The following is a 14,388-nucleotide window of genomic DNA, read 5'->3' on the forward strand; positions in this document are numbered from 1 at the left end:
TTTTGGTGGATAATAACCTATCAATGACCTAACATATACAATGTATCATTAACAAAGTTAATTTATGTTTATGTCTTCTCAGTAGGATAAGAAATTTTCTCCCAGAAAAGCACAGAAAAAAACTATTTATAAAAGTTAAATAAAACCCTGATTAGATCAGTGCAATAGAGTATGGTGTAATCCAAATGATAAAACACAAGAAAGCTAGTATGTCTTCAAAAAATTAATTTGGGCTAATATCAATCCAAAGAATGAAGGGATAATTAAGCTTGTAAGTTAAAAATTATTACCTACTAAAGACCAAATCCAGCTGAGAAAAGCCTGGTTAATGTACAGGATATTCAATAATAGTGCTTCTGAATATTTATAGTTACTTTTCCAGTCTAAGCTACCTGGTAATACTAGCCACCTGCGATCCATGTCTGCCAAACAGTATAAATTTCCCAAACTAAATAAGGAATTATTCAAGAAAGTTTGGAACTTTGCTCTGGAATAGTATTCCAGTTGAGATTAGAAATACCCAACCTATTTCTTTCTACCAAAGCCAATACATCCAGTGGCTTCAAAGATGTAGTTAAAATGAGAATGAAAACAAATGTGTATCATGAATGCCTGTTGGCATCATTATATATACTACCCATCTATTTCTAACTAATTGCACACTGATGTATATTAACCATGTAAGTTCAACATGTATGGATGACTATCTATCTGGTTAAGGGAAAGAAAGTAAATATATTGTTGTTTATACATGTAAATGCTAATATATATATACATCTATATATATATATATATATATATATATATATATATATATATATATATATATATATATATATATATATATCTATATATATATATATATATATATATATATATATATATATATATATATATATATATATATATATATATATATATGCATGCCTGTGTGTGTATATGAATGCCTTTGTATATAAATAAATTCTTTGCTTTAGGGCCTCAAGGTATGTTAATTCTTCAGCTAACTGTATTTTCCTCTTTACATAAAGTCATTATTATTATTATTATTATTATTATTATTATCGAGTCAATTGTAGTCTAAATCAATTTTATAAATCGAGGGAACCAACTCAAATTTTTAGGGACTGATTTGACCTTATAGCAATTATCTCTCTTGTTCCACTGGTGCTGTAAATATTAGAAAAGGCCTTTTAAAGGAAAGTACCACAAATATTCCTCAAATAATAGTAAAAAATTTCATAAATATTTTTAAAAAAATGAAAATTGAGAATATGAGGTTAAAAAACGACAATAAAAACATTATCTCTGAATTGTGTTCTTCAGTTTCATCTTGTCTAAATAACCTAAAGCAGTAATTAACCATAGGGAATATAAAAAATCTCAACTCATCAGTTTTCAATATTCGTGATTCTGTATCTTTAAATGTCCTAAATAAATACTGACTTATTAGTACCATATTTTATACTAGTACCATATTAGTACTATATACTGACATATTAGTACCAAGTTATGACAGAAACTTGATCAATATCACTTCTGAATTACCACATACTGAATGAGTCATCAGAAGGCTCAAGGCTAAATTTAAAGCTTGCTGTCGGAATTTATAAGTGAAGTCCACTTGCTGATGGGTGGGTCAGTCTCACTCAGTCTGGCCAGCAATTTATTGGGTGTCCAATGTATGCTGAAGGCTGAAATGGAATGAATGTAAATATACAAAATTTTAAGGACTTGCTCTCATAAAATATTTCCAATCAAGTGTTAAAGATCACCATATTTTAAGTTTTCAGGTTGCAGAAGGCTTTAAGCAAAATTTAAAGAAGTGAAATTTATGTGTGAAGTCTACAAGTTGGTCATCTCCTTCAGTCTGGCAATCAGTTTACTGTGCACATCGATGGCTGAGACATTTAACAAAATGAAAACACAATATTTAAGATATGGCCTTGCTCTCATAAAAAATATTTCCATTCCAGTATTGTAAATAATATTTTCGAGTTAGTAAATTTTAAGAAACTCAGCAAATGTTACCAAATTCTCAAGAAGTGAAACTCAACATGACATTTAATGCATATACCTTCTTTTACAACCGTATGCAACAATTCATCATATTCATAAAACTTCAAAGCAAATTTTTAAAATAATTCTCATTATGCAAACTAAAGCTTCCAGTAACAGTATGCTTGAATATTCTTCATCAGCCTCTTTCCTGTTTCCAGACAGGTGACTTTTCTTTCTTTTACATCTGACCAACAGATTTTTCTGCAATCAGTGTTGGCAAATATACAAAACTTTACACAGCCACTGATTTTCTCTTGATTATATACTTACGGTATTTCTGATGGAAGTCACAGATTTTCCGATACACATTCTTCAGCTTCATTTCACTGGCATAAAACATAGGGCCTCCCATATACTTCGGCCACCCAAATCCATAAATCCTGAAACAAAGGTTTACATTTATTTTTAAAACTTTAAAAGAATTAACATAGATTGGGGAAGTCGTCTCATTGTACACTTGGTCTTTATTAAAGTTTGTAGTCTGTTACAACCACAACATCCTCCAAAATGGTACCCCCACCCCAATTTCCCAGGGTAGTTAATGATAAACTTCATCTCAACATGACTTTCCATTCAGGAGGAATAGCAATAACAAAATTTTCAAAATTCCTGCTGTGGTGGCCATACTGGATGTCTAAGCAGCAGACTTTTCATTTAGGACTAGACGTTGGGATGAATGTGTGTGTAATTTTCATTAGTAATCAACCAAGTAGTTTAGGAGGGGTAGAAGAACTCGAGAATAATCTCCCAAGCAAGAGTTGCAGGAGTTACTCATTCCTGTTGTCATTATACTGAAAATAATGCACTTATCCACCACACTGCTTATGCTGTTACTAAAGAACCCCATGCACATATTGCAAGTTTGTCACTAAATTGTGTCAAAATCATCCAAATATGTTCTAATACATGGCTTCTCAGATAAATATATAATAATATATAAGTTTTGTAGCTTGAGAAATTGTAGTTGCACACAAAGCCCCTTGTTTTCTTGGCAATATTTACATTTACAGTGAAACATTTCAGTAATCTAGGCGTCAGAGTTCACTTTTCTATACGTTATCACATATCTTTATGAAATAGATATGGAAAAAGTTAAGAGACAGAAAATATTAAAATGTTGTAAGTTTTGTCTGGTCAGACATTGTTACGCTTGCCCCAGATCACCAGTATTTTCAAGATTGTGTGGCTTTATTAATACATTGTCATACCAAAGAAATATTACGAGCATTTATTTATATATGTATTACTTTTCAAAAAACAACTATCAGTAACTTGAGTTTTATGATTTCAAAAGCAATTTACACTATCATACTAAATGATCCATTTTCATGGGCCAAACCTTTATTCAAGAGAGCAACACATTGGTACCATAAAAAGAAAGATTACTGATTGGCTAAAAAAAATGGAACATTTATAGGTCATTACCTGAACTAGATTTCAACCAATCTGCTGTTGTCTTGACATTATCTGCTTTATAAATATATTACAACAGCATACATTGTGTGAAAGTTGGTGAGAACTGGCTGAGACACTAAAAATACTCATTTTGACTACAAGTTGGCTTCAAATTTCTTGTAAAACAAATAATTATTCTTGCATGATAATGTAATAATAAATATTCAGTCTTGAAGATAGTGGTGACCTATAGCAACTGTAACATGATGAAACATGACCAGATGAAAAATCCCATAAATATTGATATTTTCCATCTCTTATCTTCTCAGCGGTCTGACTCATAAAGACATGCAACAGCTCACTTAAAGGGAATCTTTCTCCATACCAAAATGATGCCAAAATTACTGAAAAGATCACTGTAAATCAAAATGTCATTAAGAAATGAAGGGATATGTGTGATAATGCAAGATAATATCTTCATAATATTTGTCCATTTAGTATCAAGCTTACATCAGGTTCCAGTGTAAACAGTCAGTCATTTTTTTTGCAACATATTTCTAGACTAACAACTAGGCAGACTGGGCATAACTTAATTATAACTGACATGCACCAAACATTTGGCAATTGTTAAAGGTAGAAAATGCACTCACATTTATTGTCAAGGTGCAATTTTGCATCTACTGCGCCCAGTGATGAGTACATAATAAAGTTATACTTGGCCCAGTCAATTTTACTCAGACTGGACACTCAGTCCATATGATTGGGGGCACGAAGTCCATATGATTGGGGGCACAAAGTCCACATGATTTGAGACACTAAATCCATATAATCAGGGATGTATAATATGAATGGTAAGTCTGAACATCTGGCTCCCACATAAATATATAAGACAACTGATTAGAAGTAAAGATATACCAACCAGATGACATCAATATCTTCAGGTTTACTGACAATGCCTTCCTCCAGGATTCTGAAGCCTTCATTTATCATAGCCAGCTGCATCCTCTCCAAGATCTCCTATTACAGGGACAAAAACACCACACATTATTAGTGACTAAAAAAGCTTATAAGATATGTGTATCACTATTTTTGTGGCATGGCAGTCTTGTTAAACTGTTTAATAAATCCTGCAAAGTCAGTATGGTATGGTGTAAATAACCATGACTCTATATCCAGAACGGTTACTTACCCCTGTCATAGAATCAACATTTCATTGTAACCAGTCACCTTGGACTGTACAGCTTGTAAAATGGACACACTTTGCTCTCAGTAGAGTGTAGATTTCAATCTGAAAGGATGTGCCTAAACTTCACTCCAATGGTAAGAGCCACTGCCATGAAAACAGCGATAGTTCTGATTTTCTTTCGAGTATGCAAACATCAGTATTGCAAATCTGGTGAAAATCAAAAGGTTTTGAATCTGAGCCTATTTATCATTACAGAGTTACTCCATTTTGGTGGGCAACACTGTTTCATCCCATAATGCCTCTATAATGATGCAAACTTGCAGATGCAGACTGAGTAGACCAACAGAAAAAAAATGGAAAAAGTGAATTTTATTTACAGCATGCTTCTGTATAGGTATAAATACAGCAATAATCCAACACATCCTGTTGCTATATAATAATTCACATCCAAATTTTCATGTAAATGAGTTCTCTGTAATAAATCATCCCATCCCTGCATGGCATCACTTCAAAATAAGTCACATAAAAACAGAAGTTGGATGACAAGATGTGTGAATACAACAATGAATCCTCCAATAATATAATGCAATCAAAGGGCAAAGTTCAAAGATCAAACAGAAAAGTCCCAATTTAAAAAAGGGTCATTAAATTCTGTCTGAGAATGGTGACTCGTTTACCTTATCGAGATCTTGCAATATTACATCTTATACCAAATTTAGTTTCAATCCATGCTCTCTTTCCTACAATTTTGAGCAGAAATCAGAATTCATGATTTGATCATAAAAGACAGACAAACAGACATGGATAACACTATATACTCCTCAAAGAGATGGTGGAATCATAAAAGAACTAGACTGTACATGATTGCAGAGCATTTAACTGTCATTTTTAATGTGCTGGTAACTTAAAATCCAATACAGCAGTTAAGTGTTTGCTCTCCAAGGTACATTTGTTACCTGTAATTGTGATAATACATTTCAGGTATTAGTTTCACCCATTTCTTTTCCTCATATGCTCCACAAATATGACAGTGCAGTGCCATGGTTTTACTGTTTACAAGATCAAAATGCTAACTTGTGTATATGAAGAGTATAAAGTGTTCTTTACACACCACTCATCCCCTGCTTACCGTATATACTTGCATATAAGCCAAATAATTTAGGGGGAAAAAAAGTACTGGAAGAGGGGTAGGCTTATCCGAGGGCCAATGTCTAAACTTAACATTTTTTAAGCCTTTTTGTTGACTACTGTAATTGCTGTAAATCTTGGGACACGAAAAAAGATTTTACATATGCATGTAAAAAGAATACATTTTGGCATCCCTACACTTATTAAACTGTTATAAAGCACAATGATTGATTTTGTTATTATTTTGCATGTGCATATTTTCTGATTTCTTCAACATGAAATTAAATGATGGTAAATACAGACTTCATAATTTGTGGGCCAGTTGAATTTACCCATGAGACCAGGCTGAACTCTAATGTACAGTACTTACATAGTGCAAAGCATGCATAGCGTCAATTAAATCCTTATTTATTCCCAAACATATTAGAATTTGCTTTATTCATTGTTTCAACCAAATTGCATTCTTTCAGATAACATTTCAGCTAAGTCTTAATAGCTGTTCATTTATGTTGAATCACATGCTCACAAGTTAAGCTGATGAGGTCTCATCAGTAGAGGCTTACCAAAATTGGATTGAAAATTAATGATAATGAATCCAACAAGCATAGGCTTTAATTCCACTAAATAATTTAGCTGAATGCTGATAATCAACTGCAGTCAAGACTATATAAATACCAAGCTGTTTCTTGAATTTTGATGAAATCAAATCACAAATAAAATAGTTCCTGTGACAGAAATTAGAGTCTTGGGTCTGTCAATCAAGGACAATATAACTTCACTAAATGATGATATAAAATGCTTATAATCAAACTCAATATCAATATCATACTGCCAATAAAATTTGATTCAAACCCAATAATAATTAAGACAGTTACTATTTGGAAGCTAAAGTAGTTGAGTCTGACAATCTAGGCATCTTACTCTGCTGAAATGAGCAAGCTGGATACCAAGTTTGGATTAAATCAAATTATAATTAAGGGAGTATTTGTGTGGAAATCAAAATGGGTGGGTTTGAGAATCAGAAGCTGTAACTCTGCTACACGATGACATGGAAAGCTGTCAACTGAAGCCAGTCAAGGTGTCATGAAAATGATTAGCTTCATACCAGATTGTACATAAGCAAAAGTGGATGGGTGTGGCGGTCAGGGTCTATAACATTTTAAACTGTGATACACAAGGCTGACAACTAAGCTCACCCTAGGTTGATCAGTATTAAGATGTATGCCAAATTCAGCTGAAATCTAATAATAATGACGGGTGGGTCTGATAATCAGGGGCTATAACTCTGCAAAGTGTTAATGCAGAAAGCTGACAATCAAACTCAGCCATTGACTGATCAATATCAAGCGGAGCACTAAATTTGTTTCAAATGCAGAATAACTAAGGGATTTATTGTATGGAAAAGAAAGTGGGTGAGTCTGACAGTCAGGGCTGAAACTCTACCAAAAAAATAATGCAAATTGTTTGGCAATCAAACTCGGCTAAGGTTGCATCTGTATCAAGCAAATTACCAAATATGGATGAAATCCAATACTAATCAAAGGATTCTTTGTGCAGATAAAAACAAAAATTGGATGGCTCCAACAATTAGAGACAATAGGTGATGCAGAAAGCTGAAAATTGAACTTGCCCAAGGTCTCATTAATATGCCATGTTTGGTCGAGATGAAGTCCTAATTAAGGTAGCCTGGGAATCAAAATTCTGCTAAACAAAAATGCAAAAAGTTGATAACTAAATTCAGTTACAGTTCATCAATATCAAGCAGCAAATCTGGCCGAGTTTTCGTCTAACCACATTTTTCACACATTACTGTGCTGAGGGAATGGGAGTTAGTTTACCCATGGATATGCAAGATGCAGTCAATCTAGACTGGTGTGGGTTGGCACTGAACCTGCAACGCTTGGATCATGAGTCCAATATTCTACCAACTGAATTACCATGGCTCCAAAATTTATTGGAAACCAAAAATAGTTAAGAGGGTTTATGCAGAAAAGAAAGGGATTGGATCTGACATCAGGGGCTATAACTAATAGACAATGTAGAAGGCTGACAATCAGGGGCTATAACTGATAGACAATGTAAAAGGCTGACAATCAGGGGTTATAGCTGATAGACAATGTAAAAGGCTGACAATCAGGGGCTATAACTGATAGACAATGTATAAGGCTGACAATCAAATTTAGTCAAGGTCTTATCAATATCAAACTGCATAGTAAATTTGGCTGAAATCTAACAACAATTAAATGCATTAATGTGCAGATTTGAAAGTGGAACAGAAAGAGACAGGTGGAATGATGGACAAGCCCAATTTAATTTCCTCCTTTTTATAAATATCAGAGACAGCAAATGAGGCTAATTAAAGAAAAAGTAAAAGCTGATGACCATTAAGTTGATGGCAACATAAAAAACAAATGTTATATCTTTTATCATATAGATAACAAAAAACAACTCTTTAAACCCAAACTCACACACAGATGGTAGCTGGATCAGGCTGGACTGGGTGGTTAGGTAACCCTCAAAGCATGGGTTACAAGTCCAACCTTCATTATATTCTTCTAATTCCCCATTATCAGTTTATTTTTTTATTTTTAATAAGGTGTTACTTTTCTGTTCAGTTTAACCTTATAGCCTTTTTTTTCTTTCAGTTATGAATGCTGTGAACATTTTCACAAGAAAAAGTAAATTTTAAAAGTGCTTTACACATGACAGTTTACCTGCGATGATATCTTTCGTCTCTTAATTCCAAACCTGCGACAGTATTCTTCAATTGTGTCAAGAACTTCAGGATCAGGTATGGCTTCTCGTTTTCCTGGTGAGCCATAGCTGTACCAGCCCTTCCCTGTTGAAAGGAAGAACAATGAAATGCTACACACAATGTACAGAAATTAAATCATAAGTGTATTTTAATAGCATACATTTTTTTGGTCTGGGGACATGAGAATGGTTTTGATAATCAGAAGTTTTGATACATGTTTCTCTATCAGTATCAAATGATAGATTTGTTTTTGGGTCAGTAAAACATCCCTTTTTTCATTACAATAATATGCATTTAAAGAAAAAAAGTAAGTTGGCTACTTCCAAAAATCTAAACTTTCCTACATCAGATTTTGACCATGCCACCTCCCCCCATCATTACCATTATATAGTGTTTCATTTTATAACCACCTGATAATTTTAGCTACTTAGTGATCTCATATTGAGATTAAAAATATGAATACCATCAGTTTATTATCTGCTAAATTAATGTGGCCAAAACTTTGATCATATGAGAAATTCTGAAAAGAAATGTAATGAAACAATCATCCTAACTAAAAGCTAAATAAACTATTTTAAATGTTTTCAATAAAGTGTTGTATAGTCAAGAGTATTTCAAATATCGTAAAATATCCTCAAGAGAGTGTTGTGTAGTCAGGAGTATTTCAAATCAAACATTGTAAAATGTCCCCAATAAAGTGTTGTGTAGTCAAGAGTACTTCAAATATTGTAAAATGTCCCCAATAGAGTGTTGTGTAGTCAAGAGTATTTCAAATATTGTAAAATGTCCTCAATAAAGTGCTGTGTAGTCAGGAGTATTTCAAATCAAATATTGTAAAATGTCCCCAATAAAGTGTTGTGTAGTCAAGAGTACTTCAAATATTGTAAAATGTCCCCAATAGAGTGTTGTGTAGTCAAGAGTATTTCAAATATTGTAAAATGTCTTCAATAAAGTGTTGTGTAGTCAAGAGTATTTTTAAAAAAATATCGTAACATGTCCTCAATAGAGTGTTGTGTAGTCAGGAGTATTTCAAATCAAATATTGTAAAATGTCCCCAATAAGGTGTTGTGTAGTCAAGAGTACATGAAATATTGTAAAATGTCCCCAATAGAGTGTTGTGTAGTCAAGACTATTTCAAATATTGTAAAATGTCCCCAATAACGTGTTGTGTAGTCAAGAAGATTTCAAATATTGCAAAATGTCCCCAATAGAGTGTTGTGTAGTCAAGAGTATTTCAAATATTGTAAAATGTCCCCAATAAAGTGTTGTGTAGTCAAGAGTATTTCAAATATTGTAAAATGTCCTCAATAGAGTGTTCTGTAGTCAAGAGTACTTCAAATATTGTAAAATGTCCTCAATAGAGTGTTGTGTAGTCAAGAGTATTTCAAATATTGTAAAATGTCCCCAATAAAGTGTTGTGTAGTCAAGAGTATTTCAAATAAAATATCGTAAAATGTCCCCAATAAAGTGTTGTGTAGTCAAGAGTACTTCAAATATTGTAAAATGTCCCCAGTAAAGTGTTGTGTAGTCAAGAGTACTTCAAATATTGTAAAATGTCCTCAATAGAGTGTTGTGTAGTCAAGAGTATTTCAATATTGTAAAATATCCTCAATAGAGTGTTGTGTAGTCAAAAGTATTTCAAATATTGTAAAATGTCCCCAATAGAGTGTTGTGAAGACATGTGTACTTCACCTTTTTTGCCATGGATAGGAAATACTGCTGATTATCCATGATAAAATAAAAAATTCAATTGCCAAAGTATAAAGTATAAAGCATCAACATTTAAAACCACTCTTTTGGGGAAAAGTATTTGTGTTAACAAATATAACCCACAATAGGGAATTCAAAAATGTGAGGCCATGTGCTGGTTTGAATGGATCACAAATTTCAGATAAATTATAGTTTGGACAATCAAGATTCCACTGATTTGTGCAAAAGAAAATATTTGCCATTTACTGATTAGCTACTGGTTTATTATAACGTTAGATTAATTTTAATATTTGTAAAACTTGGAAATCGTTAATATTAATAAAACCCTCAAAGTAGTTATCTAACATAATTTATGACAATTGTATGCTCAATGATTTTTTTCTTAATGTTTATAGTATGCTTTAGGTTGACTATCAAAGATTTAAATTCTGTTATTTTATGTAAAAATGATACATCATAAGAAAGGTTTAGGCGACAATCTCATGTTGATATAACCAACCATTCTAAATAGGGTAAAAAAAGCAAGATTTTCAATATGTCCACTGAAGTGGCCATACTGGATGTCCATGTTGAAACATTTTCATTTAGTACATACTAGACATCATAAGAAATCTTCTGCGGCAAATCCCAGGCTAATATAACTTTGCATTCAGAGAGATTCATAACAAGATTTTCAAGATAGTTGTTCCGGCCAATTGGATGTCCAAGTGGTTCTATTTTCATTTAGGTCAAAGTAGACAACACAAAAAGCCTTCTGGTGAAAACCCTGAATCAAGGTGGTTTTCTGTTAAGGACAAGTATCAATAATGAGATTTTCAAGATGTCCAAGTGGTTCTATTTTCATTTAGGACAAAGTAGACAACATAAGAAACTTTCTGCTGAAAACTCCGAATCAAGGTGATTTTCTGTTAAGGACAAGTATCAATAAAAAAAAATTCAACATTTCCCAGTGGTTCTTTTTTCATTTAGGACAAAGTAGACAACATAAGAAACTTTCTGGTGAAAACCCCGAATCAAGGTGATTTTCTGTTAAGGACAAGTATCAATAACAAATTTTTCAAGATGTCCAAGTTGTTCTATTTTTATTTTGGACAAAGTAGACAACATAAGAAACTTTCTGGTGAAACCCCCAAATCAAGGTGATTTTCTGTTAAGGACAAGTATCAATAACAAATTTTTAAGATGTCCAAGTTGTTCTATTTTTATTTAAGACAAAGTAGACAACACAAAAAGCCTTATGGTGAAAACCCCAAATCAAGGTGATTTTCTGTTAAGGACAAGTATCAATTAAAAAAAATTCAACATGTCCCAGTGGTTCTATTTTTATTTAGGATAAAGTAGACAACATAAGAAAATTTCTGGTGAAAACCCTGAATCAAGGTGATTTACTGTTAAGGACAAGTATCAAAAACAAAATTTTCAAGATGTCCAAGTTGTTCTATTTTCATTTAGGACCAATCAGACATAAGTTTCTGATGAAATTTCTATATGTGTAAGACCATCGATTCAGAAAATGTGGCAACTGCAAGATTTTCAAGCTGGTTGCTATGGTGGTCATATTGGCTGCCTGAGCAGCACCATTTAAGTTAGGACCAACTATGTCCGTCAAGTTTCATGACAATCCTCCAAATGGTTTAGGACAAGTAGCTCAAATGTATGAGAACAAAGCACAAACTCATGCTGAAAAGTAACAGTAAAAACTCAAGCTTGAAAGTATCAGTACAAACTGGTGCTAAAACATTAAGAAACCAATGCTCCAATTAAGATCACATACTCCTGCTAAAAATTACAAGTATAAAAAAACTTGTGCTCAAAAGTTTAAATACAGACTCCATGCCAGATTATTGCATGATATAAAATCCTTGAAAACTGTAAACTCTGGGGAATAACCTTCAATGTGTTATGTATATTTGATTTAATTTATATCTGATTTAATTGCTTGTAAGTTTTAAAATCTTGTCATTTTTTTATTTCATTATATGTCAAAATAATGTAGTTCTGTTTACTAGGAACTTGATACTTTTTCCTGAAAATAGTTTGACCTTGACTGTTCAGTTTTGTAAACACATAAGGTTGACCTGGTTCCTGACCTTAATTCAAAATTAGTAACAGTCACATCAACAAGATTTTTTATTTATTTATTTTTATTGTGGGAATAATAAGTTTGAGATCGAGGCTGTGTTGAATACGTGACCCTCAACTTGTAAATAGATTTTAGTGACGTAAACAACTTTTTTTTTTTTTTTTTTTGAGTAAAATGATTGGTTCTTTTCAGGGCCATGCTGAGAGTAAATGATGTAAACATGATCACATGACCCTTATCCGGGCATCTATTTTACGCAATATTCAAGTTTTAAACCATTGCTTAGACAGAGATCTCACAGTTGGGCTTCTAAACACTGGGACATAAAGGATTCTTTTGTTGTGTCATTTTGGAGTTTTAATTTTTATTCAAATTATTTGGATCCTAAAAGATTAATTCTTTTTCCTGGAAATATTTGAGTGTTCATACAGAATTCTTGGACAAAGACATTTATTTAAATCTTATTTGGAATTCAAACACTGGAATATTATTTTCTGTGGTTCACAAAGGACTGTACACATCAGCTCTATACTGACTACAGTATATGTCATCATCTTCCACTTTGGATTTTTCATCTGGACTCAAACTTGAATTCATTAGAACATTTCATTACTAGGACTTCTAAAATTTAATTCATTGATTATTCTTGGATTATTTTTGGATATGATTCTTAAAACCGTATGTTCTTATTTTTTCAATTTTTATAGTGTTTTCCCAGGGAATTAAATTATTTATTAAATTTTTCATAGCTTGCTGTTTTCACTCTTTCTTTTGTTACTGTTTATTCGAGCCTAAAAATGTAACATAAGAAATGTAATACAGCAAAACTCAGATAATATGGTTACCACCATTCTCACTAGCCAAGGGTCTCTGAGCCACTTCTTTCCAGAGCAAGATGAAATTGTATTTAGTGTTCTGCTATCTGATTGGATGCAGTTAAAAGAAAATGATCCAATCAGAGCTTTTGCTACATTTAAATTGTGGGATGTAAAAGTATCTCCAATCAAAACATTTAAAGCAACTTTTATTTCCAAGTCAATGCCTGTGGACATCATTGAAATCACCTTACTGAATACCTAAAAAGTCACACAATAAGCTTTCTCAATGGTTAAACAATTTTCTGTGGGAGGAGAGACTCTTTTATCCACAAGAGGGCACTGCTTAAAAACACCATTTCAGCAGGTGGCTAAATATGCCAAGGACTGACGTTGAATGGAGTGGATTTATGATCCTTGGCTAGCAAAGATGGGATGTGACTTTTTGATTCTTCATGGATGGACAAATTGTTCCCAAATAAATGTCTTACTCTGTAGAAACTTATCAGTCATTCATGCAATCAATTACCTGGTCAAGTTCTTCAGTCCTGTTAATTGACATTTTTATTGTTATCTATTTGTACCAATGCCCCTTGTAGATGAAAAGTCTGGCATGCAGATGTTCAAAATATTTTAAACATAAATATGACTATTTTGTAAAGAAAAGAAAGGGATTTTGAAGTTCAAACTTCTATTTATCTATATCTAATGAAGTTTGCCTTGTTCATATCTTTTGTTGGATGGTGTGAGTGTACTATGAGATTTCTAGACTCAAAGTTCAGATTTTTGTGTGGTCTTTGAGGCAGAGAAAACCAGTGAACCACTCATCTTGGATGGATATGTGATCACTTTAAAATCTTGGTGCTTGCTGTTAGATAAGACTGAACACCAGACTGCTGAGTTGCAAATCAAGTGCATTATCGCTATATTAAAAGTAAAAAATGAAAAAAATCAACTCTTACCTGACTTAATACCTAGCCTGCCCTTCTCCACTAGCACATCAGCCAATAAGCAAACTCGCTGCCCATTCACAAAGCGAGTGTCTGATGTTAACTCAATTCCCTGTCTCTTAGCTGCCTCTCTTCTAACCTTATAACCAATGTCTAAACCTATGTAAATCAAGCAATAAAAATATATATTAGAAGTTTAGCAATGAAAAGTTTTATCAATGATTATATTATACATTTTGTAATGGTTAATATGATCCATAAATCAGGGGCATCCAACCTTTTATGGCTTGGGACCAAAACAGATA

At 32.7% G+C, this 14,388-nt stretch overlaps 1 protein-coding gene across 1 annotated transcript in view; it reads right to left on the bottom strand.

Moving 5' to 3' along the window:
- Positions 1-928: 928 nt before the first annotated feature.
- The window catches only part of LOC149776340 (peroxisomal bifunctional enzyme-like), a 68,290-nt gene continuing 54,830 nt past the window's right edge, over positions 929-14,388 (bottom strand). The window contains exons 14-18 of the mRNA XM_089942859.1: positions 14,096-14,242; positions 8,485-8,609; positions 4,376-4,473; positions 2,332-2,441; positions 929-1,694 (exon numbers count right to left, since the gene is read on the bottom strand). Coding sequence (XP_089798985.1) covers positions 1,588-1,694; positions 2,332-2,441; positions 4,376-4,473; positions 8,485-8,609; positions 14,096-14,242 — 587 coding nt within the window. The 3' untranslated portion in view covers positions 929-1,587. The remainder of the gene's footprint in view (positions 1,695-2,331; positions 2,442-4,375; positions 4,474-8,484; positions 8,610-14,095; positions 14,243-14,388) is intronic.

The sequence above is a fragment of the Sinohyriopsis cumingii genome, chromosome 18, assembly GCF_028554795.1.
Source record: "Sinohyriopsis cumingii isolate HCF-2022 chromosome 18, ASM2855479v2, whole genome shotgun sequence".
NCBI classification, from domain to species: domain Eukaryota; kingdom Metazoa; phylum Mollusca; class Bivalvia; order Unionida; family Unionidae; genus Sinohyriopsis; species Sinohyriopsis cumingii.